The 25003-nt window shown below is 39.9% G+C and overlaps 2 protein-coding genes across 5 annotated transcripts in view; both read right to left on the reverse strand.

Moving 5' to 3' along the window:
• Positions 1-619: 619 nt before the first annotated feature.
• Positions 620-1467, reverse strand: fabp10a (fatty acid binding protein 10a, liver basic). The gene is made up of 4 exons (XM_037074263.1): positions 1307-1467; positions 1044-1216; positions 819-908; positions 620-729 (listed from the first exon to the last, which is right to left on the reverse strand). The coding sequence occupies exons 1-4, from the start codon at positions 1371-1373 to the stop codon at positions 679-681; spliced, it is 381 nt and encodes a 126-aa protein (XP_036930158.1). The 5' UTR covers positions 1374-1467; the 3' UTR covers positions 620-678.
• Positions 1468-2162: 695 nt separating this feature from the next.
• myom3 (myomesin 3) overlaps positions 2163-25003 on the reverse strand; it is a 61205-nt gene continuing 38364 nt past the window's right edge. For 2 of the 4 annotated variants that reach the window (XR_005070634.1, XR_005070635.1), the window contains 23 exons: positions 23721-23904; positions 22623-22797; positions 22415-22536; positions 21773-21960; positions 18467-18593; positions 16309-16490; positions 15867-15981; positions 14683-14839; positions 14026-14132; positions 13617-13661; positions 13238-13374; positions 10888-11032; positions 9085-9144; positions 8240-8307; positions 6861-6971; positions 6504-6591; positions 6267-6305; positions 5917-6022; positions 4293-4456; positions 4076-4195; positions 3945-3967; positions 3787-3842; positions 3548-3611 (listed from right to left, as the gene is read on the reverse strand). Coding sequence is in view for 1 of the 4 variants with exons in the window: in XM_037074247.1 (XP_036930142.1) it covers positions 3342-3611; positions 3787-3842; positions 3945-3967; positions 4159-4195; positions 4293-4456; positions 5917-6022; positions 6267-6305; positions 6504-6591; positions 6861-6971; positions 8240-8307; positions 9085-9144; positions 10888-11032; positions 13238-13374; positions 13617-13661; positions 14026-14132; positions 14683-14839; positions 15867-15981; positions 16309-16490; positions 18467-18593; positions 21773-21960; positions 22415-22536; positions 22623-22797; positions 23721-23904 (2706 nt within the window). In the remaining 3 variants the exon portion in view is untranslated. Of the gene's footprint in view, positions 3612-3786; positions 3843-3944; positions 3968-4075; positions 4196-4292; positions 4457-5916; positions 6023-6266; positions 6306-6503; positions 6592-6860; positions 6997-8239; positions 8308-9084; positions 9145-10887; positions 11033-13237; positions 13375-13616; positions 13662-14025; positions 14133-14682; positions 14840-15866; positions 15982-16308; positions 16491-18466; positions 18594-21772; positions 21961-22414; positions 22537-22622; positions 22798-23720; positions 23905-25003 lie in introns of those variants that run through there. The other 2 variants (XM_037074247.1, XR_005070636.1) reach the window with 2 other exon arrangements.

The following is a 25003-nucleotide window of genomic DNA, read 5'->3' on the forward strand; positions in this document are numbered from 1 at the left end:
GTGTATGTACATATATACATGCATAAATATATATATACACACACGGATGTATGTATGTATGTATGTGTGTATGTATGTGTGTGTGTGTATGTATGTATGTGTGTGTGTATATATATATATATATATATATATATATATATATATATATATATATATATATATATATATATATATATATAATGAAATATTCACAAAACACAAAACTTCAACTGTCAATTAAGTGAAACACTAAAATATCCCAATATCCCTAACTCATTTAGATTAGTGTGAAACAGAACTCCAATAATCAGCATTCTTCTGATAATCAGAATCAGAGTCTTCTAATCAGATTGCAGAGAAATATTAAAAGGGAAATTATTTGAATGCAATCTTGGTTCTGATGCAGGGTGCAATCTGCACAGTATCTAGTGACTAAATCTACGCTGACAAAAAAGTGTAGTGAATAAAAAGTGCAAAAGTTGCCTCTATAATGTCGAGTAGAGTAGAAAGTAGCAGAAATTGTAAATTATCAGGTGAAAAAATGTCCTTACAGTATTTGAGTAAATGTACTTGGTTACATTATGGGAGTAGGCCTTTGCAAAGAGAGCGATGCACGGTGCACAATAAAGAAAAGAGCAAATCACTTGTATGAAGCATCACTTTTATTTAAATAGACATTGGTTTTCTTCACTGCCCAGGTTACATCTTCTTGCTCTTCCTGACGAGAGTTGTTGAGCCCATGGTCAAAGTCTGAAAGGGGACAAGGAAGTGTAAATGACCATATCTAAGATCATGATACATTGAGGTAAAACAGTCAGTTCTGGTAATATTGACCGTACCTCAATCATCTCTCCTCCCTTGAGCTCCTGGATGTGGCAGAACTTGCCGGTCTTGCAGACCATTTTGCCACCCTCCATATTGACGATGCACTGGGAACAAGAGAAGGAGACAATATACATTACAGACACCAGCAGAGTAAAACATAATAGAATTCTGCTTACTAAACTCTGATATGACATTAAAAACATGTTGAAGCTTGCAACAGAAAGAGAGGTAAATGAAACCTTGAGCTTCTTGCCGTCCATGGTGGTGATTTCAGCCTCCTTGCCGATGGTAAAGGAGTTGGTCACAGTCTTTCCAGGGGTCTTGGAGGTGATGACAAAGTCGTTTCCGCTCTGCTTGATCTCAGTAATCGGCTTGATGTCCTTGGCCATCTTGATCACATCCGCGGGAAGATCTGCCAGGCAAATCACATGTGTTCATGTTAATTCCTGTTTGTGTTTTAAAAGGTAATAGATTTCTTTACATTCTGATTTGTTTTTCTTACCCATGGCCCTGAGGAACTCCTCGTAATTCTCCTGGGCGTAGACCTGCCATGTTCCGTTGAAGTCCATGTTTTCTAGAATATCTGGATTCTCCTTTACCAAGGTGGGCTGGAGGCTGTGACAGCTGTGTGAAGCTCAACACAATGTGGAGGATGTGACTGTAGTAGTGCACCTTCTTATACAGGAAAGTAAGAAGTGGGGGGGGGGTCCCAGCACTGTGTCTAATGAGTAACAAACCCCTCTGAGGTAATCGCTGCTGTTTGAACAACCTCAAGTTCACTTACTCCTGTTTGCCCTAACCTCAGCTTCCAAAAAAAGGTCCATTTAGATGATTTTTTGGTCACTTCGTGCACTGGAGCTTCAGAAAAATGTCGATTTTTTTCATTTACATTCACAAAAAGAAAGCACAGGAACACAAATAAATCATGACTACTGTTTACTACTAGTTCATTTGGGTGTTTGAGGAGGGAAACCCTCAGAATCAAGATCAGAAAATGATTTAATTAACACACATGCATACAGTGATTGTTGGCCATGTTTAACTTCAGGACTCCTTGGAACATTTAATCCTACATGAACTTGATGCACGTCTGCAACCTGCAGCATGACACTTAACCTCCTAAATGGAGTTTACCTGACCAAGTGGGGCCCAGTAGTAGCTAAGGTTAATGACACCACGGACTGTTTGATTTTCTAAGTGCAAGACAAAATCCCTGCTTGCAAAATCATTCACAAAGAAAGCAGCAGTCAACATTGTCTTTAACAGTTGAATATTAATCGGAACACATTAAGTAGTAGCAGAATATTATGATGAAATGTAATAATTGTAAGTGCCGATAAATAAATACATCTCTGATAATCAGTTTAAATTGCTTTATTTACTACGCACACATATATGATACATCTAATTCAACAGGAGCACTACAGTCCAGTATCTGAGGGTTGTGCAGTTTTGTTATGACTCAGTGCCAAGTGAACATTTAAAGGGAGAAAGTGTGAACTTTACTGGAGTGACAAATATCAAATATGGGTAGGTGATATAACATATAACTATAACGTTACAGTGTTACATGCAGAGGAGAATCAGCCTCAGCAGTGTACCTCTGTAATGTTGTTATAAAGCAACAGCTGTGCTTGCTTATTGATTTGCTTCCTGCTAATGTCTGCTATCATCTAGTTGCTTATGGTTGCTAATGTTAGCTGGAGTTAACATTAGCGACAGGGCTAGTTTTCTGCCTTTGACTCTCCTCTACTTCTGTTACTGTAACATTGTATTTTGGGAGGGTCAAAGTCAGCAGCCTGCCTATGCAATGTCAGTTATAAAGCAATATTAAGGCTCGCTAATTGATTTTGCTCCCTGCTTGAGTTCACCAACTTTAGCCATCAGAAGCAGCTCCTCACTTCTGGTAGCTAATAGTAGCTGGACACGAATTAAATAGCAAGCTTCGATACAGTTTTATAACTCATGTTACAGAGCCAGTTTACTGGCTTTGACCCTCTCCTACTTGTGCTGTGACATTATATTTTGAGAGTCAAAGAAAGGAAGTTAAAAGTCAGCAAATTTCCTCTGTAATGTCAGTTAAAAAGCGAAATCCTAACCTGCTAATTGATTTGCTTCCGCCTAAATGTTAGCTGCATAACCTCCTGAACAAGTCTGTACCGCAAATCCTTCGAGTGTATGGAAATAGGCTTTGGTGTGTTTTATGGCTTATGTATTTGGTTAAAATTTGTGTTATGTCTTTGTCATAAGTTTTCATTTAATGAAGAAACAAATTAAGTCAGCTAAAGGAGTTTGACAAACAGGAATATGCAGTAAGACAGTTTTCAAATGCTAAATAAAGTTCAATATCACGCTCAATACGTATCCTAATACATAAATAAACCACCATCATTCCATCACACTCTCTATAGATCCATCCGCCTCCACTCCTCACTTAATGGTAGAGAGTGGATGTCAACTATCTATCTATTCTTGGTAAAAACCTCACGCCTACAACCCCTTCAGAAAATTCACGTCTGCCTCAGATTACAGGCTTTTTAACTCATCTCCACAGCGTTTGGTGGAGGTTTCTCCCCGTGCCTGTAAACGCTGATGGTCACATCAACGGTTTCAGAGCCAAACTTGTTGCGCACAAAGATGCTGTATTTTCCAGAATCCTCCATGCTGACGTTGTGGACGGTGATGGTGCTGCACTTGGGTTCCTTCGTGATGGTGAACTGGTTCTGGTCAACGATCTCTCTGTCGTTACGCAGCCAGAAGACCTCCGGGGCTGGATCACCATCGATGAAGCAAGTCAGGCACAAAGACTAAAGAGAGGATGAGTCAAGAGAACATAAAATGATGGGTTGTAGAAAGGATCACATCTGTAAAAATTCAACCGTCTGATTCTTGCACACCTCCTTCAAACAGAAGGATGACGGTAATATCACAACGTAGTATGATTGTGTCTCTAAGTAATATGTTTTTCTGTCGTTGTCGCACCTTGCCCTCCCTGATGGCTACAACATCTGGAAGACCCTTTGTTACTTTGGCACGATCTGAAAAAAAAAAACCAAATCGTTATAACTCCCTGCAGATATCCACTGTGGGATCTTTTAATATTTATTGTGTACAGAAATATACAATAACCTGTGACTTACTTTTCTCAGCAATGGCGGCTTGCCTGAGGGATGAAAACAGAGGGTCAAATCAATACGACATCGCTCAGTGTCAGGTAGCAATAATCTTCGCCGAGATGTTCTCTGAGTAGTTTTCAGTAATAGTCTGTTACCTCTGACTGCTCTGTTTGCTGTTAGTGTCACAGCAAGCCATGCTACACGCATCATCATCCATTACACGCAGCGCAGCACTTACTTCAACCTCTGGTACTCCAGCAAGGCATCAGCAAACACTGTTGAAAATGATGACAATCATGATCGAGACCGACATAAATATCCATATAGCCACAGATCCTTCAAATCAACCTGTCGCTTCTCATCTCTACCCACCTTGTCCCGACAGGTCAAGATACCGTTTGTGTGTCTCTTTGCCGTCGAACATCTCCAAAGTGTATTTGCCTTTATCGTTCTCTGTCGGGTTACAGATTTCAATCCAGACTTTCTGCATGCTGCTGCCAGGCTTTGTTCTAGCTTCCTGGTCAATCCTCTTTTCTCTACATGGAAAAGAGCATAGATGAACCTTTTGAGACTGTTACACATGCTTTAGATCTTCCTGACTAAAACAAAAAACAAAAAACATGCACGTCATGGACCTACTCCTTAGTTTGCCGAGTGCTCCTAATGGTTAGGGTCAATTTAATGCAAAGAATAAATACTAACACTGTTTACTTAACGTGCTTACAACACTGGTCACATTCATACACTGATGGCAACCCACTCATCAGTAGCTTGATGTCCAGACCACCCCACGATATTTCTCTGCTCACACATTCACACAACCACTCCAACAAGGAACAGCCTTCCACATCAATTTGGCGTTCAGCATCAAGAATGCATCAGTATGCAGCTGAGGGATCCAGGGAACAAACCACTGACCTTCTGATTTGTGGAAGGTGAGGTTGCTCGTAAAAAAGTTGGGCAAAAAGTTCAGTTACAGTCTGCATTTTCTTCTACTTTCTACACTCTTCAGTCTGGACTTGTTTCTGTTTGGTCTCTTGTCTGATTGTCTTCCTGAGCGTTTGCTTTGTCTATAAAGCCACTGAGTCAACTCTTTTTTTTTAAAGTGCTACATGAATCATGTTATCATCATCACACTGGTCACATCTTCAGTTGTTTGTTAATGCTTGTTTTAAGGCTATACTTAAATCCCCCAGCAGGTGGTGCTAGTAGCCTGGCTAAAAATAACAGTTCCACCCTCAACCATCTCATAATGATGTTTCATTACACATACTGCACTTCTTTTGAATAATGGCAAATTAATCAACTCTAATTCAATGTTTTTTTTTTTTCACATTTCCCATCGTAAATCGCTTTATTTATGCTTTAAAACAGGAAAGATTTATACCCAAGTTCCCATGTTAGTTCCATTTAGTCCAATATATTAGCTATCTTTGAAAACTTTAGGCCTCATCTAGAGTTTTAAACAGCTGCCAGATAAGAACATTTGCATGCAGAGATCAAAATCCATCTCCAGTCTCCAGTCTTGGATGCCTGACTTTTAAAGTTGTTAGTAGCTGAACTTTATTAAGCATTTTAGAGGCTGACCTTTAGTGAGAGATGCTCCAGAATTTGCCACCATGAGGATAAATGTCACAGTAATTTAATACACCTCTTAATACCATTGAGTTTTGTATGTCAGGCCAGTGTGTTGGCTTCTTTAATGAGGTGTATGATTCTTCCTTACTTTGGCAACTGTATTTCTGTTTCTGTGGCTTGCAGTAAACAAAAAAAGTGTCCACACTGTTACATGATTCTGAAGCCATCATCCTTTTTAAGCAACTTTTCATTTGCGTTTCCACGTACGTTCTCCTGCACATCATGATTTTCAACATTTTTAATTCATGACCTACTTGAATTCTCATGCAGAATATAAGTTAAGTCTGGAATACTTCCTCATTGGCAGCATATGCACATAGGTTGTCAGGTCAGAGTGGTGCCCTGCATGCCAACTCACTTGAAGTACCAGCTGGTCTTCATGTAGCTTATATAGTATTTGAGTGAGCAGTAGAGCTTGAAACCTTCAGCAGTGCTCTCAATCTTCAGCGGGCTGGCTGACAGTGCTGCAGAGATGCACAGAGAGAGAAGGATAGGCTTATTATTATTTGCATACATTTAAGCATCCTTGGCAGTTTAAAACACAGTGCTTCTCGTCTGGGGAGCTCAACAGAGTAATATTCTGAAAGACACACTGCAATTAATTAACATGGCTTTCAGTTGTATTATCATATTTCCAACACGACACAGCTGTACACATTTCACAAAGGTTGTTCTGTAAAGAAGAGCTTCCAACTGTGAACAACTCACCACACTGTTTACTCAGCTGCTGGAGAAGCTTGTCATACTCTGCAAATAAAAAAAAAAACAATTAAGGCTTTAAACAACATTTGTATGGCTTTTGGTACTCAATAAATACCGAATGCAAGATTAGAGGTGGGGAGCTGAATGTGGAGGACGCAGAGCAAGATAAGAGCTGAAAAATACGCCTCGTTATATCATGGATGGAAAATTCACAGGTGATGAGGTGATGAGGTCACGTCTCACCGTCATCCAGTAACTGTAAGGTGCTGAAATCCTCTCCTCTCCTGTCTGACACCACCACTCTGTATGAACCTGCCTCTTTCTTCGTAACCTGATGGAAAAAAAAACATCCACCTTATTAAAATTAAACACATTCACAGCTTCTCACATGAAATATTAATAACTACAGAGAAGATACTTTTAAATCAAGTTTCCCTTCCAGGTTAACCTTAAAAGTCATTCCAAGGTGAATCTGGGATTATCTCGAAATAATACATTGTAAAGTCTTGTTGAGAAATCCAAACATCAACTGTCTGTCAAATGCTGATTCACATTTGCTTGAGTCCCCCTCTCCCCTCCTCTGGTAGCTGGTGTGGATACCTGTGTGATGGTGAGTGTGCTGACACCTGAAGACTGGTCGTACACAGCTTGGGTCACCACACTGCCTTCTTTAAACCACTTGAGAGACGTGTCCTTGCTTGTATTTGTCACCTGCATGTGGAGAGATATACCACACCTGAAACAAAAGTGTAAAGGCCATCCTCTAAAATTACAGTATGAACTAGTCAAATGTATCTACAGTAATAAACACAACACAGTGTGCTCATTAAAAGAGTCAGTTTAGCTGTAATCAGTGTTTTAACATTTATTTTGTTGTGGACATTTCGGGGAATGTTTCTATTCGCTTTCCTGACAAGACTAACGCTGCATTCCACTAAACTTTTCCTTATTGAAATTTGTCACCTCTGACTTCTGAGTGTTCCAGGTGCACAATGGTACACAAAATTAAGTTTCTCTGGCAAGTGGACACACAGTTGAAGCCTCAGTAGGTTCAGCCTTCTTGCATGTAATGTAAAAACAAAGCAGAGAAGGATGACAACTCATGTACACAACTCACAGAATAACAGAAGCCATTATACATATCTAAATATTCCATTCACTAGCCTAATACATGTACTAGAATCTACAAATACCTCCTAGTCCCTTTCCCAATAAGTGCTCCCTCAAGTTCAGGGTAGATGGATGTGCCCTGACTTGAGTTCCTGGTTGTCTGGAATGCAGCATTAGATGAGATGATTGAAACTATGCTCACGTTTGTCCACTCTATATAAAGTGAGAGCCAAAAGCCAGCTTTAAGCTTAGCATAAAGACTGGAAACATGCTGAAACAGCTAGCCTGGCTCTGTTTCAACATAAACCAAATCTGCCTACCAGCACCTCTTGAGCTCACCAATCAACAAGTTACATCTTGTGTTTATAATTCATATAAATTCTGGAGAACTGCAAAAACTCCCCCAAAACGTCAGACTATTTCTATCAGCGACGCACAATAATACTGGCACTTCGTCAGGCGATAAAGGCTTGAAAATCAATTATCGGCATCAGCCTGAAATGAACATTTCTGCCGTTGACTACGTAGTTTTAAAACTTGGAAGAGCTTGTAAGTTCACATTTGCCAGTAAGGAATCACAAAAGGAGCAGGCAATTGGCCACAATCAACTGGAAAATATCAGCATATGTTTTTCATTATGGTGCATTCTAAAATGTCTTTACTAAGTATTGATAAATATAGAAAAGCATCTTGTCTCTGAAAATAATCTGTGACTTTAATAACACGTTGAACACAGTTACACTGATAAAAGAAGCAATTTAATGAACAATTATGAAAGATTAAACATTTCTGGCATCATAATACGATGCCAGATATGTTCTGTTATTGTTGCCATTGCCACATGTGTTCTGTGAAATGTAAAATTATACCTTGCACTTAATAATCAGCTCACAATCCTCGTTTACACTCCATGACAAGAAGTCCTGGAAATAGGGTCCTTGGAAAACAGAACACATGATTATTCATCCGTACTGAGAAACACTGACCATCAGGCAATAACTCATTCAGAGCAACCAATGAGACGCTAATGCATCATAATTTGTCAATTTACTGCAATTAGAGCAAGTTATAGCTGTGTGACAAACCAGAGCAGTGACAGTGACAGCTGGCTCAAATAAGCGAGGGAGACGCCTCAGAAGAACACACAAGAAGTAAACATGTTTACCACTTTGGTTTCAATCATATTTCTGAGGGTAATAGACAAAATGTGGACTTTGAGTCTCACATGGACTTAGGACATGGACGAATAGTGAACATGGTGCGAGAAAATCTGTTTGTACAAGCGGCACTGAGACGCTGGCCTCTACACATAATAAAGCTTCTCCTTATCACATCTGAGGGCTCAGGTGATGAAAATGTAGAGTTCAGGTGCAGTTCTCTCTCTCTTTCTGTTGTTCTTTCTTTCTTTCTTTTCACTTTCTTTCATGTTCTTTCTGTGTCACAAAAATCATCAAAAAGCTTTTGCAACTATTGGATGTAATCTTCGACTTTGGAAGATGAAGATGAGATGAAAGCGAGTCATGTCTGTATCTCTCTAAACAATGCGGCATCACTCGCTCACTCTATAATACGCTGAAACAGCACAGGTATTCAGCTGTTGGTTAAACACTCACGGAATATAAACTACGATGAGACTTTGATTTGAGCCCAGCAGGATCAGGCCTCTCATTGTGTTTATGGTGCAGTGTGCTAGTGATGTTTGAAGACTTCTCACCAGACTTTCTCTTATGATCATGTCGCTTGGCATCGGCCAGGGCGAGCGTCTGACGAAACTCTGACGGAGACACAAACGATATGACAGCAGAATCACACATAAAAGTGGACAGTAAAACCAAACAAAAAAGGATCCTAACAGCACAGGTTATTAATGTGCTGTGCAACAACAGAAGTCTTACACAGCAAGTCGAGATAAGAACAGATACGTATCAGATCATTTGTCATCGCCAATGAAATATAAAAAACTTTTCTTTCCTGAAGTCACTGTCGTACAAATTATCCTCTAATTGTTGAGGACGAATGAGGCAATTAAACAGATAAGATATTTGCCATTCAGGAGTAATTGCACCATGAAACACTGTTATTTACAGAGAAACACCATCCTTAATGTGACCTCATGCAGCACATGTTTAAACATTTGCAACTCTATCCCTCTTGCCAAAAAAAAACTTTTTCTCCATCACTGATATCCCCTTCGATTTATATTGAAGAGGAAGCTTGTCCTTGGAGGAGTCGGGTGTTGAGTGATTAAGATGCACACCATGAAATCGCAACAGCCGTGGTTCGATTCTGTCCAACACTGGCGTGCTGAGTCAGGCTAATCATTTTACTGCTTCACCCAAAAAATACACAGAAATACGAGAGCAGGAGGAAATCAGTTTAGAAAACAAGTGTCACCTGGATTTTATGTTCCTCCCTTTACAAAAAGACCGACCACATTAAATAGTGTTCACAGGTCTTGAGGAGCACCATTGCATAGGTGAAAAAACTTTCTTGGCTCCAGAGGAAGCTGCATGTAATCTAATAAACTGCCCCCAGTGATGTCACTCAGTGGCTAAGTTGCATTGTGGGTAATAGAGGTGCCAAGTTTGGAAAAGCAGTCCTCTGGTCTAACATTGTTGAACTTATTGCAGACAGTTTAGAATAAACTGTCGAATTTGACACAGCACAACCACAGATGTCACTTATTTTTATTCCATCCATTCTTATGTCTTTTCAAAACGCAATTTATCATATGAAAAAGGCTTAATACTGCTTTTTTTACACACACATATACACATTTTAATGTGTAAAATTGGTTAAACTTTAAGGTCCCCTTATGATGAAAACAGAACTGAAAACCAGGGGTGAAAATGCACAAGTTGCTCCATCTAAGGTCATTAAAAACCAGTGGTTGTACACTGTGTTTGAGAGGCTGTTTGATCATCAACAAACTGTTTTTTTTCCCAATAATTGATTTAATATTCAAAGTACGCAATGCTAAACACTGACTTCATAACATTTACCTGAATAAAAAAAAAATCAATGAGCCTTAAACGTGTCTCTCTGAGGGCCATTCAATGATTTTTTTTTCTTCTTTCAGCAAACTTTATTTACCGACATGAATACGTAAGTGTTCAAAGGCTTCTCCAGTCTGCAAGGAATGAAAATGTGCTTGAGAAATGATGAACTATTTATTTATTCAAATATACTGACTCTAAATATGACGGAGTTAGTTCATGTTTGTAGGATGGTTGCTAAAGTTACTAAAATTCCCATAAATTTAATATAGAGAACATGATCTAAGTGTCTTTGATGGTATTTACAGATCTTAGCCTCAGCCAGACATCTTGTTTCAAAGGAAACAGCGTCACATTACAGAAGATAACATATAGACCCTGTGACTACTGTAAATTGAGCCAGTGAGATGTCATGACACCTGTTCTGTTCTGTTGTTCCTCTACCTTTGTGCTCGTCTTTCATAATGTTCTGTGACAAAAAACAACATGACACCACAGTGGCGTGTGAGTGTGTGACTTACTTTGATCCACAAAGACCAAAGTGAACTGGTTCTTGGCGCGGCCGTCCCGCAGCTGAGCCGTGTACGAGCCCTCGTCCTCCCGCGAGAGCTGATCAAACAGTATCTCCACCAGACCTTTGGCCTTGTCGAAGTTGATCTTACGGCGCTGCAGCAGAACAAACAAGCATTGCCACACATACAGTACATATTAGCTCGTATGCAGACAGACGATCCCAGATGGCGGGCAGACACAGAAATACCATTTGTAATCTTCTGTACAGATGGTAAGTCATACAGAGAGAGTATAGTGCGAATCAGTGTGAAATGACAAATACATGCTGAAGATGAAATACTCCGTTTTCTACGTGTGCATACAAACACAAACAGAGACACACAGAAAGAGGTTTTTCAGCTCATTTTCATGGCTTTTATGTTCATCAAGATAAGTGCACGCCTTGCATGTTGATCGGCCTCAGTGCTGGATGTGATTTGTGATGTATGGCAAGCCTAAGGGCCCTAATCAGCCAAATGGCTTTTGAATTCGCAAAGCTCAGCTGTGATCATTTAGAAATAACGGGTAATCAGTACTGTTCCGATGGAGCTCTGATACTGGCAAATAATGGAATAAATGAAAATGAAATACGAGCTGCTGTGAATGGAGGCCGCTGAACGCATCTGACAGAGTTGTGAAACCACAATAAATATACTGCCTTGTGTTTGTTTTTCCTTCTGTGGACACATCAGTGCATGGTTCAACGACCTTGACGGCAGGGCTGATTATTTTTAGCCTGGTGTCATAACATATACCAGCACTGAGGAGGACTGCTCACATTCACTTTATGTCCCTTGATGATAATACTGTTGCTTTATTTTACGTCTAACTCAGGCGGTGAAATCACTGCGTCGCTATGTTCTACGTTTGTTCTTGTTGTAGCATTACATTACATTGTCAATAACACGGTCAGAGTGTTTATGAAATTGCTTTTTGTTTGTGTTGCAAACAGTTATGGCTTTCACTGAGCTGAGTATTACGACAGTAAATGAACCTGGAGGTCATTTTAGAGATATGTGATCCACATATTGAATGCAAAGCAATTTCAGCATGAGGGCTCATAGGAAATACACTAAGAGGGTATTTATCCTTAATATGAGTAAAGTCCAGTGTGTAGGATGTAGTGGAAACAACCAACTCGCCTAACCTTCAAGGCGTGTAGGGGAATGTGATGGCTGCTAAAACTTGAGGAAATGCAAAAATGCTCTCTTTAGAGCCAGTGTTTGGGTTGTTCATTATGGGCTACAGTAGAAACATGGGAGTTTATGTAGGAGGTTATGTAAATATAAAAGGCCACCTATATGAAGAAACTTGCCTTGCCTAGAAAGTAACATTTCAATGTGCACTAGACACTTGTTTCACTTGTTTTATCTGCAGTTTTATTTACTTGTATCTATTATAACCAAGTCTCTATTTGTTCCCGTGTGGAACATATCATGCCATGTACAAGAAGCTCAATATTCAGTAAAGACAAAGTGTTGTTTCACTACCCTGAATAGGTTTCCTTGAAGAAAGCTTTTCCAAATTGTCTGTTCATCCCACCTTTGCCTTTCTTTGGGATCTAACCAAATCTGACACATGGGCCAGATGTGGGCTTCTTCTCCACCTTCAGCTCAGTTGATCCGCCTGTCTCCCGTACTTTGTGAAATGAGCTCAGTTCACAGACCTCTCTGCTGTCTTGCACACCTGCTCTTCATCTTCGCTGACAGGCTCAATTTCCTGTCTTCCAGGATGTTTATTAAAACACTAACAGCTGTTTTTTATTCATAGTGGCTTGTCATAAACACAGAAGCATGCAGCCACACACTAATGTTATATGAGACTTGTTGAGTTGCATGGCATCTGTAAGTTTAGTACTTACTGAGCCAGAGAAAACTGGAGAGGCATTTCTTTGATGTTTCAAAAAGGGAACATCATTCTTTTTTTCTCGGAGGCCATACAAAAAAATCTAAATCTAAATCTAACTTGGCAAAATTACCGATGTTGGGTCCCAAGATAAATAAATAAAGATGATTACAGGGATAGATTAAAGTATTTTACAGAATGTTATCATCGCTGTTCTACACAAATCTGGTAGCCATGAAGTCAGCAATTCAAGGAACAGCAGGATGAAAAGGTTAAGGGGCTTTGGCAGGTCTTCATAGAATCCGAGTAACATCGAGTAACCTCTGTAAAACAGAAATGCTTTTCAAGAATTCAGGAACGTACCACATGCCTTTTGGTGGATCCTTTCATCCAAAATAACTTCCAGCATTTTTTTTTTTTTTTTTTTTAGCAACAATGGGAAATAGATTCTCTAACCTGAGCTGCAGTTCTTACCGGAGTGCTGGAGATTTCTCGGTCATTGAAGATCAGACGGAGCTCAGCATTGTTACTCAGGCTCTCTGTTTGAAGCCAGAGACGTACATCACCTTTCTCAGAAACCTCAATCTGCCAGCCTGTCTTCAGAGCTATCACTGCCAAGAAACCAACGCAGAGCAGTTCAGGATATGCTAAATTTGATCAAATATTCATTCAATCGATGCAGAATGCTTAAAGGTCCCATATTATGCTCATTTTCAGATTCATACTTTTCTATTTTGTCTACTAAAAAATGTTTACATGCTCTAATGTCTAAAAAAAAATATTTCAGAATTACTCTGATACTAGCTGATGAGAACTTTTCACCATGACACACTACGATGTCTTTGGTACGTACGTGGATTTCTGACTTGCCAGCTGAGCTCTTTGAGGCGTTCAAGGTCTGCAAAGAAGTAAAACAGTAGCTGAAGGTTAATTAAAGTTTGATCAGGACTCACATTTTGTAATACCTACATATCGTTAAAGTACGAGTAAAGAGAACATTGGCTCTTTTTTAGAACTGAGAGCTGATTGAGAACATATGCCTTGTTAGACTTGTGACCTTGTGGAATTGGCTGTGTGGGGTGTAATTATTTGCATGAGAGAAAAGCTTGATAACCCTTAAAATAAAAAAAAAGTCCTACTGTTCCTGCTGCCGTTGGCTTTTTCAGAAAACAAAAGGCAACTGAGCTGAACTGTGCTCTTGTCATTGACCAGACTCTCAGACACAAGACAGTTTCCTGACCTTCTGCTCTGTTTCACTTTACCTTCAGCAGTGAAGTCGTAGCTGGACGACAGGTTTGGGTTGTCGCTCATCTCCACCGTGTAGAGACCCAGATCCTCCTCAGAGGGGTCTGTGAAGGTGAGGAGCGACCTGTTGGACAAATTGAAAAACAGACAGATGTACCGAGATAGCATCTTCAGCCTCCTGTTTATCAGTCTACCTTGCAGCACAGGGTAGGTGCTGTTTTGTGCTCTCAGCCATCAGACTTCACCCTGTTTTCTGGCCCAAGAGGGTTGTCTCAATGCCTTTAAGCCAGCTGGACTTAAATAAATCCTTTTCTTACATGCTGTCACTGAGTGGAACTGTGCATATCCTGCCTCAAGCTATGAGGAGGAATAATTCAAAGAGGCCGGAGAAATACTCAATAGATGTTGCATTACAAAGCAAATTCAAAAAACCCAGACCACATCTAATGTTAATGTAATCTCTGTGTTTACATCATATTACTATAATGTTGCAGGGTAAACAGCATTTCTTTGGGTCACTGCTGAACCAACAAGAGATGGCACTTGAAGTGTGACAAGCACAGAGACCCTGACTGAGATGCAATTTTCTCACATTTTCATGCAGACCGCCACATATTTCCTGCAGTTCAAACAAGTAAAGACATACAGTCCATTTTGCAAGTGATCATCCGCACCGATTCGTCTTAGTTTCTGCCTGAGCTCTGCCACTGTCGATTGGCTCCGAGTAGTTTTTGCTCCAGAGGAACTTGCTCTCGTCATTTATCTCAGCAGCCTCGTAACCCAGAAATATGAAACCGTCATCGTCCACTCCAATCTCAATGTTTTTAGTGCCTGGGGATGAAAGAGTCAGACGTCACAACTCGTATTTTCAGAATAGCCTGCACTGTGCTGTGACACCATCAGCTAATTCCTGAGATTGTGGGAGGAAACCCTACAGTGTTAGTGCTGCTGCTAATTATATTTAGCCCCTACACATTGTGCATACACTGTATATATTCATGTATTTTCTCATTTATTAATGCAATCTTTAAAAGAGATGCACCGATTGCAACTTTTCTTGGCCAGACTCCAACTTCCAACTAATAAATAATTGAAAAATAAAATGTTGCAAGCTGTTTGAATGACCTGGTATTGAAATGTTTGAGTGACATTTGGCTTCCTCTATATTCACGTATGTAATGTAAATGTGATGCATGCCTGTTTCTCCAGAACTCTTATTGTAAAAGGGGAAAATTCTTTCTTTGGCACAGAATCAGACATGAATCTGACACTGATCCCTAGTCATAGTCATTTATGCTGAAAACTGTCTGATTCAGATTGGTTTATTGATGCATCTCGAGAGTTTAAACTTTTACATTACTTTGAATGTATTTCATATGTTAAATTCTCGCCAATCACTATGTCACGTCTGTTAACTAGGCAGCCCATCCTCCAAGTGGCCCAGCAAACTGTACACAAATCTGATATAGGAGAACATGAAAACTACATATAAATTCTTTATATCCATGTATGTCTCACACACATATATTCATAGATGCGATCGACAACAGTCACCATATATTAACTATTTGTTATTACATTTACCAAAAGCCAAAAACATCCTACATTTCCAGGTCATCTCTCAAAACTATTCCTTTAGAGGCTTGTCATGTTATATTTGTATGTATAAGCTGACTAAAGAAGGTGTCAGATGAAAATATATATCATTAAATAACCATTTCACAGGCTGCAGTGTGTGAATTATTTCCTGTCATTATATATTGTATCTTAGCTATAGGACCTCTCCAGCACCTCCAACAAGCCTCGGAGGTGATTTTTTTATTACAGTATTCGTATCTCTGGAGACATGACGGCTGACCTGGTAGGGTCTGAGCAGTGACTGGCTCGGTGGGCAGGGAAGCACATCCCACTCCGGCCTCATTGACAGCCGACACACGGAGACGGTAAGTCTGACCTGCCTGGAGACCTGACACCTGGATGTCATAAAAAAAACACATCAAATATTTACGGATTACTGTCATAATTTAGAGTGATTATTTAAACATTTGGAACCAAAGCAACACAGGCATGAAATACTGGAGCACTTCAAGTTTCTGCTGGAATAATGATTTACAGGCACTTGGAGCTATTAAATGCACTCATACTTTATACAACAGGAATTGTTTGCCCTGTAAAATTGGGTAATGGAAAAATTCTAATAATAAATCATGAGAAAAATGTGATAAACGAGTGTACTTTATGCCTTTATCTTTCTGTTATCTCGAACCGAAGCTTGTAAACATTTTTACAGCTTCGCTCACCTTGTAATGTGTGTCATTGATTGGCTTTTCATTCAAAGCAGTCCAGCTGTCTGATTCGTCACCCTGGCTAATTTCCAGCAAATAGCCAGTGACGGGGCTCCTTCCTTCGTACAACGGAGCCGCCCACAGCAGCACCAGAGAGTTGTTTCTCACCTCCCGGAGCTCCAGGTCAAATGGACAACCTGAGAGGGAGGAGCAAAGGTCAGAGAAACAAGCTATAGGGACGTCAGGGTCAGCGTTGTTGTGCAGAGGTGCTATAGGTGCAGAGGAACAAAAATCCACTGTAATGACATTTTCTATAAACTGTTAAATGACCTGTAAGAAAGATAAAAAAAACAATGAAAACATACAGCTCTGGATGTATTCCCTCAGTGATCATATAAAAAACAAGCCGACAGGAGTTCTTTGCGACAAAATGTCATAACAAAAACAAGTGAGAAACAGGAGTTAAGTTGAAATTACTTTCTTGAGTCCACCCCGACTGACTTCATGGCGGCACGTAGAAGTTCATTTGCTTAATGATTTTCGGTCACTTTTAAATTATTAACAGCACAGAGGAAAGCCCATTTGCGATGATAAATGAGCTGAGCTTTAAAAGTGGCATTTGTGAGAAAGCCTCGCTCCATTCTCAATATTAATGTCACAAGGAGCTGATATGAGCGCTGCCAGAACTGCCGGGCTGTTGACTGAGCCACCGCACACTGGAATGACTTTGTGGGTGAGTCTGTGTGTGTCTGCGTGCTTGTAAACACTGTGTGTGTTTTGTAATAATACTGCAAGGGCATATTTTCCACAGGGAGTCTCAATCTTCCAAACCTATAAACGCCTCCTCATTGTTATTTCAGGTTAATGTTCTTACTAACATCTCTCTAAACATTATCATACTGTCTGGACCGAATGAGTGAGGAGTTGATAAAAATGTTTATTTCTTTTAGTTATTAATATGCACCCAAAGAAACTAGCTAAACGAGCACTAGTGAGAGGTTGGCAAACTGCTTTGCAGACTTTTTTTGCCCTCAGTTTTGCCTCTTGGGCTACATACAGGAGAGCAGGCAAGTACTATTTTCAGGTATTTGTACTTCTTCGCTTATTTATATTTCTGACAACTTTTGTCACTTTTACTCCCTACAAATTTAATGCAAATATCTGTATTTTCTACTACTTAGATTTTCAAAACAGGCTCGTTGTTTTCAGTTTAATGCATGAGGAGAAGTATTGATTATTTTTATTTTGCGTCATTGCACATCGCCTTCCCCACGTCACAAGACCAATCTGAAACAACAAAAAGATGATACAACAAAAAAGACGTAACAAGATGGAAACCGACAGAGAGGGAGACTCGGAATAAAAGGTCTGTTAGCTTCTTCCTCTGCCTGGATTGTCTAACCTCTCAATGTGTTGCAGTGATTGGACACCATCACAAAATGTCGGTATTTGGCGATAACCTGTTTTCATTCTGGTGCTCCATTTTGACCTGATCTAATTTGCTGTTAGATGAACGTATTTACTTCTAAAGGTGTCATTTTTAATAAAAGTAAAGATTTATTTGTAGTGCTAGTGTGGGTTGGTGTTCCTTCCATTTCAAATCAGGGTCAGATTGGTAATGGTGGAGGCTTGAATTTAAATTATAAAAAAACTGAAATTATTGGATAATTTGGAAATTATAGGAAAATACATTCCCTTCAACTGAAAAATACGTTTTTCTTAGGGAGTGTGACACTAAAAGACTGTTTTCACATTCACCTGCTCCTCTGTGTTATCTTCACCTTAAGTTTAACACTTGTATGAACGAGCAGTGTGATGCGATGTGGAAATCTAAAAAATTCAGTGCACAAAGACTGAAAATTGAATTTTCACTGTATTAGAAAACATTGTGTCGAAGAGTTAAACTTTTTAAATGAAAGATATCTGCATATTCATAGTCTATGGATGTTCTAATGAGGCAGGAGGAGTACTGGTCACTTTGTAACCAGGAAATTAAGCATTTTTTGGGTATTATTCAGTTTGTGCTTCTAAGAACATGTCTGGAGGGGAGATTTAACTAATCATACCAGAGAGTTGTGCTGCTCTGCAATGCTCAGTAGTTTCTGAAACAGTGTCAGGCAAACAAGATACACTTTCTGAATGAAATGATCTGAAAGTGACATCCTCTCTTTACCTGGCTCGGGCATCGTCCACTTCTCACACAGGAAAGCATCACTGGCCTCAGATGGCTTCCCGACGCCCGCAAGATTGGCAGCAAACACACGGAATTGGTAGAAATGTCCAGCGGTTAGGTTGCAAACCTATGGAAATACACCAGACATAAAAAAGATGAGTGACTTAAATCAAATTATGGAAGAATCCACCAGTCAGGCTAAAGTGTTGAAGTTTCTTAATTCAGATTTAAATGTAAAGTTCTTCAGTGTAATACAGCATTTGTTTATGATTTGTGTTAAAGGTCTGACTACTACTACTACTCTACTCTGTATTTTTGGGGCTTTTTGGGGCATTGTTTGATGTCATATAAACTTCACTCCTGCACACTGGCATTCGGGCTGTTTTTAAGAAAAACACAGCTCAGTTGGCACATCATACAGGAGCTAAAGGTCCTTGGTTGCTCACTCCTCCAGACTAAAGCAGGCATTTAACAAGGTATTCGCTCCGCTGCTGCAGCAGCCACAGCATTTTTTGCTGATCCGCCGAGACGCTTTGGCTTTGGGATGAGAGGGGATTCGGCCTTATCGATCTAGTGCATTGATCTTCCCGTTCGCAGCCACTTAGACTTTAAGGCCCTTATCGCCGCCGTGAACAGTTGTGAACTTCTGCTGCTGCACTGAGCTCCCTCCCGGCAACTAATTGACACAACCAGAGGGAACTCATTTCACAGTAATAACAATTGCCATCTAAAAACCAATTTCCCACTACCTACCACCTCCTTCATTATCTATAGATCCCTCTCTAACCACATTTAGGGAGAACGACAACCTTCTTATCAGATCGATATACAGTCTAGCCCGAGAAATGCAAAGGTTGCCTGGCAAAATAAGTGAAAGAAATTACAGCTTTCATCCACTAGATGGCGAACAGGCTGCATTTGATTGATCTGACTCATGTCCATTCTCCAGTGAGCAGCCAAACTCTGTTCTGAGTGTGTGTGTGTTTTCTTCTCCAGGTGTGGCTTTTTGGAGACTGAAATTATGAGCTGTGCTTCATCATGACAAGAAGGCTCATCATGAAGTAATCCCAGTAGCCCATTTTATATTAACTTCTAACAGTGATGAAAGGTAAACTAAGTACTCAAATGCTGTACTTACATTTTAGAGATCTTTTCGATCAATCTTTGACAAAACCTGCACACAAGTACAGGAATAAATAATTAAATTATCGTTTTTCAGCCCTGTATAAACACCTGGATATGGTTTCTGACAATTGAGGCCTTATGATTTTCATTGTGTCAAGCTCAGGGAAAATATTCTGAGAAAAAAACATGCTGTCAAGATCAAGATTGAGACAGTGGTTTCCAACACTTGTTTGTGCAACCTATGAAAATAATCAGCATGTAGTTGGGGCCTGTTGTCATGTCTCAGATCTCTCAGACTTGTTGGCATCTACACCAACAAATCAGTTTCTATTAGTTACTATCTTTTTATATAATAATACATCACTCCAAAAGAAGTATTCATTTTTTCTGCAAAGGAATATTTGAGTGAATTTTAAATGAGAGACTTCTCTTGGTACGCCTACTTCAGTAAATTATTTCTGAAATTACAATTTATGGAGGAATTCCAATCCAAGGGGAGAAATAAACAGGTTCACATCTTTTTCTGTGTGTGATGTGTGTTGCAGTGATGTGTGCTCCAAACAAGTGAAGTTCTGGAAGCTTTCATGGTGAAGTCATTCATATTTTCTGCATAGCTCCACTATGGAACACAAAAAGGGGCCCCGAGCACAAAACCTCAGTACAATCAATATTCTAATTACACTAATTGCATCCAGGAAGCCAGAATCTGATTAAAATAACAGCATTTAACAGCATAAACAGCTCATATGGAAAGTGAAGACTACATGTTTTCAGGATATGGGGCTGCTGAAATTGCTCATTTACCCCTAAAGGGGGAGCTGCATGTTCTCATCAGAGTGTTCCTTCTGGGGAAGAGGTCTCCAGTCCTCCAGACTCTGCACTTCACAACATGTAGGGCTAATCTTGATATAGTGGCACAGTCATTTCTCTCCTAATTAGCTTTGTCTTTGGTTTTTTTTCCGGGAGCTAAAAACAACCATTCATACGTAACACATTTGCACAATGTCTAATTACACAGCACCTGTAATCTCACTGAGACAGGTTTAAGATTGAACTTTCCTCGAGGTCTCCATGGACACTGCTTGTTGCCTAGTGACACAGCCAATATGAATGAGGGAGCTTTAGCCAATATTGCCATTATTTTGAGGCTACCGCTAAATAGAGAGCTCATTTATGTTTGTTTAATTATATTAAAAAGTAAGCCCGTTGTGGTGATACTGACTACCTACAACTTTGTTGTTTTTTTGCTGTGGGAATTTTTTATTGAGTCCTTCTCTCATTGCTGTCATTCCAAGCTAAAAAATAACTTCTTTGTTTCTTATACTGAGTCAGTGAACATGAAAGACACTGTTGTTCATTATGGATACTGCAGGTTAATGTCTGCATTATGTTAAAAAAAAAACTTTCTGGACTTTGTTAAAGTGGAAAAGTGGCTGAACTTTGGCGGTGTATCTGATATAGCTGAGTGGGAGTTGCTCCAAGTACATCATAATTTATGTTCTTCCAGGGCCATTATTGCAACCAATCATGCAGTTGCTTTGCAACTCATGTTGCTACATCACGGTTGATGTTGCTCCTGAAAGATCATTTCAACTTATGAATGACAACAAAAACCACATGCGGAGTAAGCTGTTGTGGCTGACTGGGTCTAGTATAAGTAGTAAGTAAGTATAAGACACTTACTCACGAGGCCACGGATTGCAAACTGCTCAATTTCCCTTATTATTTTCTGTTTCTATTCGTTGGTTTCGTTGTTTGGTTAGGTTTAGGGAACTACAACACCCAAGTTAAGGCAACAAAAATACCTGGTTATGTTTAGGAAAAAAATTGTTTGAGTTAAAATTTACAATGTTAATGATGTGTTTGAAAAGAGAACTTCAACAATCTCAGAAAGAAGAAAAGAAAAGAAATATCATCTTCTGTCATACAAGTCTTTATGACAGTGGTGCTCATTCTGCTTTTGTCCGTAAGGGGCACAGGAATCTGCAAAATATTAAACTTTGAGGAAAGTCAGCAGATGACCAAATTCATTATGAATCATCCTTCAGGCACCATGAACGTTAGTAGAAACTGTAATGGCTAGAATTCGACAATTGTTGAATCACTGACTGAATGACATTTCTATCCTTACAGCCATGCCGCTAGTGAACTACTTCATAAATGCACCATACTGGAGCTGACCTTAGACTGCCGGTCTTTGGCAGGCTTGATGTTGACCTCTCTCCATGTTTCCATGCCCTTTTCCCTCCGGTCCAGGTAGTAGCCACGCACAGGGTCTCCCCCATTACGGGCGGGGGCCCTCCAGCCCAACACCATCTCCGATCCAGTGCACAGCAGCAAGGCGATGGCGGAGGGAGCAGAAGGAACGTCTGGAACAAGCAGAAGTAATGACAGAGTAGAGGTGATGGAGGAGAGAATCTCAGCAGGCACCCATTCTTGCTAAATAGACCGAGAACTGACAATAACTCCCTGGCTGACTGAAGCTCCTGCCTACAGTTGAAAATTCATAACTCTGGGCTTATATTAAGCATTCATAAATGAGACTGAAAGAAAATATTCAACTCAATCTTTTTTTATAAAAATGTATTGCTCACAAAAGAATTGGACTTGAGCTATTTATCCTCAGGTAATGGCTGAGTGGCAGCGTAGATGTGAGAATATTCCGGCAGTGAGTGGCATGCAAAGTGAGTCATCATTTTGCTGAATGCAGGCGAATGCATAAAGCTCTGTAGGAAGAATCATGAGTTTCTCAGCAAGTAAAAGCTTTGCATACCTCAGTTGTGTCCTTAAACAATATTTTTTGTTCAGTGTTTTGGGACTTACGAATGGCTGATTTGACGAGGATGGGCTTGGTCTCATTTGAATAGTTGCTGTTTCCTGCACTGCTCACTGATTTCACCCTGAACACATACTCCTCTCGGGTCTTGAGGCCATGGACTGTGAATCTGAGGAGGAGAGATAAAGTTCAGGGTTATTTTTTTTTTAGGTGTAGCAATTGACTTCAGCGTGTTTTAATGTATGTCCACATTACCTGTTGTTGGCAATAGGCTTGTTGTTGACAGTTTTCCAGTTTTGTTTTCCTGCCTCACTGTAGTACAGGTAGTAGCCCAGGATGTTATCTTTGTCTTTGGGCTCCTGCCATTGTAGCAGCGCCGAGGTGTCTGTGTCTATGATGGCCATGACGGAGTGAGGTGGAGCTGGCACAGCTGATGAGAATCAGATAAAAAAAAAAAAAAAAAAAAAAAAAAAGCCATCCGGCAGAACTTAAGCTTCAACCATCAAATGGTAAATGGATCACCATATCTCCAAACAGCAATGTCACAGCAATGAGGAGAGAACTGCAATTCAGTGTCTTGCACTTCGAAATGCAGACTGGAAAAGCCGGGGATTGAAACCTGCTCTACCTCCTAAACGAGAGCCCACCTGCAAACGGAAATTAACTGGTGGGCTCTCGTTTAGGAGGTAGAGCAGGTCTCTAGAGGTACAATTCGATCAGCTTCTCCTTTAATTTGGGGAAATTCGCATTGATCTTTAGAAAACAAGTTATTTCAGACCAAAAACTGTAACCAATAATGCTGATCTGTTTGCCTGAGCTGTAACGTGAGCTAGCTCAGTGGTGATAAATTAGTTACTACATTAAAACTACTCACAACAAGGTCGGTGAGTTATATTGAGCAACCTGGTTATGATTTCTGGAGAGAGACACTGATGTTGAATTCAAATGTTCCTGTTTCGTATCTAGTTCCATCATATTCAAGAGAAGGAAAACATCTCAACAGCTGATGTCTCCAAAACTTAACGCAACTCACACCAAAACCATCTGGATAGATACCACTACAGATAAGGAGAAAAATGTCTACAGTATTTTTGATTTTAGGTAAAACTGTCTCTTTTAAAATTAAGTTAGAACAAATTGTCATCCTAGCATAGTGTGCAGCAATACGATAGAGGATGACACACACTATAAACAAATCCCCAGAAAATCATGGTGAAAATAACCTGTTGGTCATCCTTCACATTACAAAACTATGTGACCAACAACAGCAGGTACAGCACAGCAAAATCTAATTAGCCTTTATAACAGGCAGAGTAATAAATGGGTGCACTGCAGTGCAGCACATTTTCTCACCTTGTGGCTTTCCCAAGGAGATGGGCTCGCTCGGCTCGGAGGGGTCACTGACACCGTACTTGTTGATGGAGCGCACTCTGAAGCAGTACTGCTTGCCCTTGACCAGGTCAAACACTGGGAACCTGGGAGAGTTTACCGTCATGTCCAAACTGGCCAGCTCCCAGCTGCTTTTACCTGCTAGGGACTGGTCCAAGTACAGCATTAGAAAAAATCAAAAATCATTTCAAAAGCACTATTTATCTCAAGGACATGTCCATTACTCATTGTCCTTCAAATATGATCGAGGACTCAATCTGCACAAGAGTGAAGGACTGCCAAGACGGCGAAATAGTCTTCAAATAGACCCATAATTCATTCCAATTTTACACGATCACTTAGTCCATAGTTAACTGACAATTCCCTAGTTTTAGAGTGAACCACTTAATGTTCAGACAAGGGCAAAAAAGAATACAGATTGGCAGGTTTGTATAGTAGGCAGAGAGACTTTTATGAAGAAAGAGAGGGAAAAAATTACAGGTGTGCATAGATCTAGCTAAAAAAGAAGGATGGACGGGCCGGTAAATCGTGGACAACCATTACACCTTTTCTTCATCCTTGTCAATTACTAGTTTCTGCTAATGATGCTAATCATCTCCATTCTACAATCTGCGTTTACTTTTCTGTTCTTTTCCTCTGTAGTCATTATCTCCTTTAATTCGCTGTTGGAGGAGGAAAATCCAACAATAGAACGTGGCATGTCAAAGAGATTAGCGATTATAAAGAATTTGCTCAAGGGCGAAAGGTATATTTGAAGGCTCCCCTCATTATATAAGCGGACGTGAAGCAGCAGAGTTTAAGCAATTTCAGATGCCTTTGACAGATTTGACAGTTTTATTACCCTGGTAATGTATAAAAATTGAATAAAAATCTATTTCCTGTGGCAGTGTTCCCGATTATTGGAGCTACTGGATTTTGGGGTTGATATTGCAGAGCTGAGGCCATTTATTGTGATATGCTGGGAACCTGTAATATTTTGGGATCCTTTTGAACTTTGAGTCATGTGTCAGGGAGGAAAAAACTAACTAACTTAACTGGATTTTCTTTAATAGACATTTCCTTTAATGTATTATGAAACATTGCTTGACAAGTTAAAACTAGAATTAGTAAAAGTCATTTTAGTTATCAGAACCAGGTAGTTTTGAAGACAAGTTAGAAAATGAAGAAACTTTTAAGTATGCAAGTAAGCAAGTCAAACCCCTAATGCTTAAGTACATGCCATGAAGGAGCAACATCAAGGTCTGTTT

This window comes from Acanthopagrus latus, chromosome 17 (assembly GCF_904848185.1).
Source record: "Acanthopagrus latus isolate v.2019 chromosome 17, fAcaLat1.1, whole genome shotgun sequence".
In the NCBI taxonomy this organism is placed as follows: domain Eukaryota; kingdom Metazoa; phylum Chordata; class Actinopteri; order Spariformes; family Sparidae; genus Acanthopagrus; species Acanthopagrus latus.

Coding starts and splice junctions, on each gene's coding strand:
- fabp10a (XM_037074263.1), bottom strand. CDS start 1,373: ATGGACTTCAACGGAACATGGCAGGTCTACGCCCAGGAGAATTACGAG. Junction 909..1,043: donor TGGACGGCAAGAAGCTCAAG/GTTTCATTTACC, acceptor TCTTGTTCCCAG/TGCATCGTCAATATGGAGGG. Junction 730..818: donor AGGGAGGAGAGATGATTGAG/GTACGGTCAATA, acceptor GTCCCCTTTCAG/ACTTTGACCATGGGCTCAAC.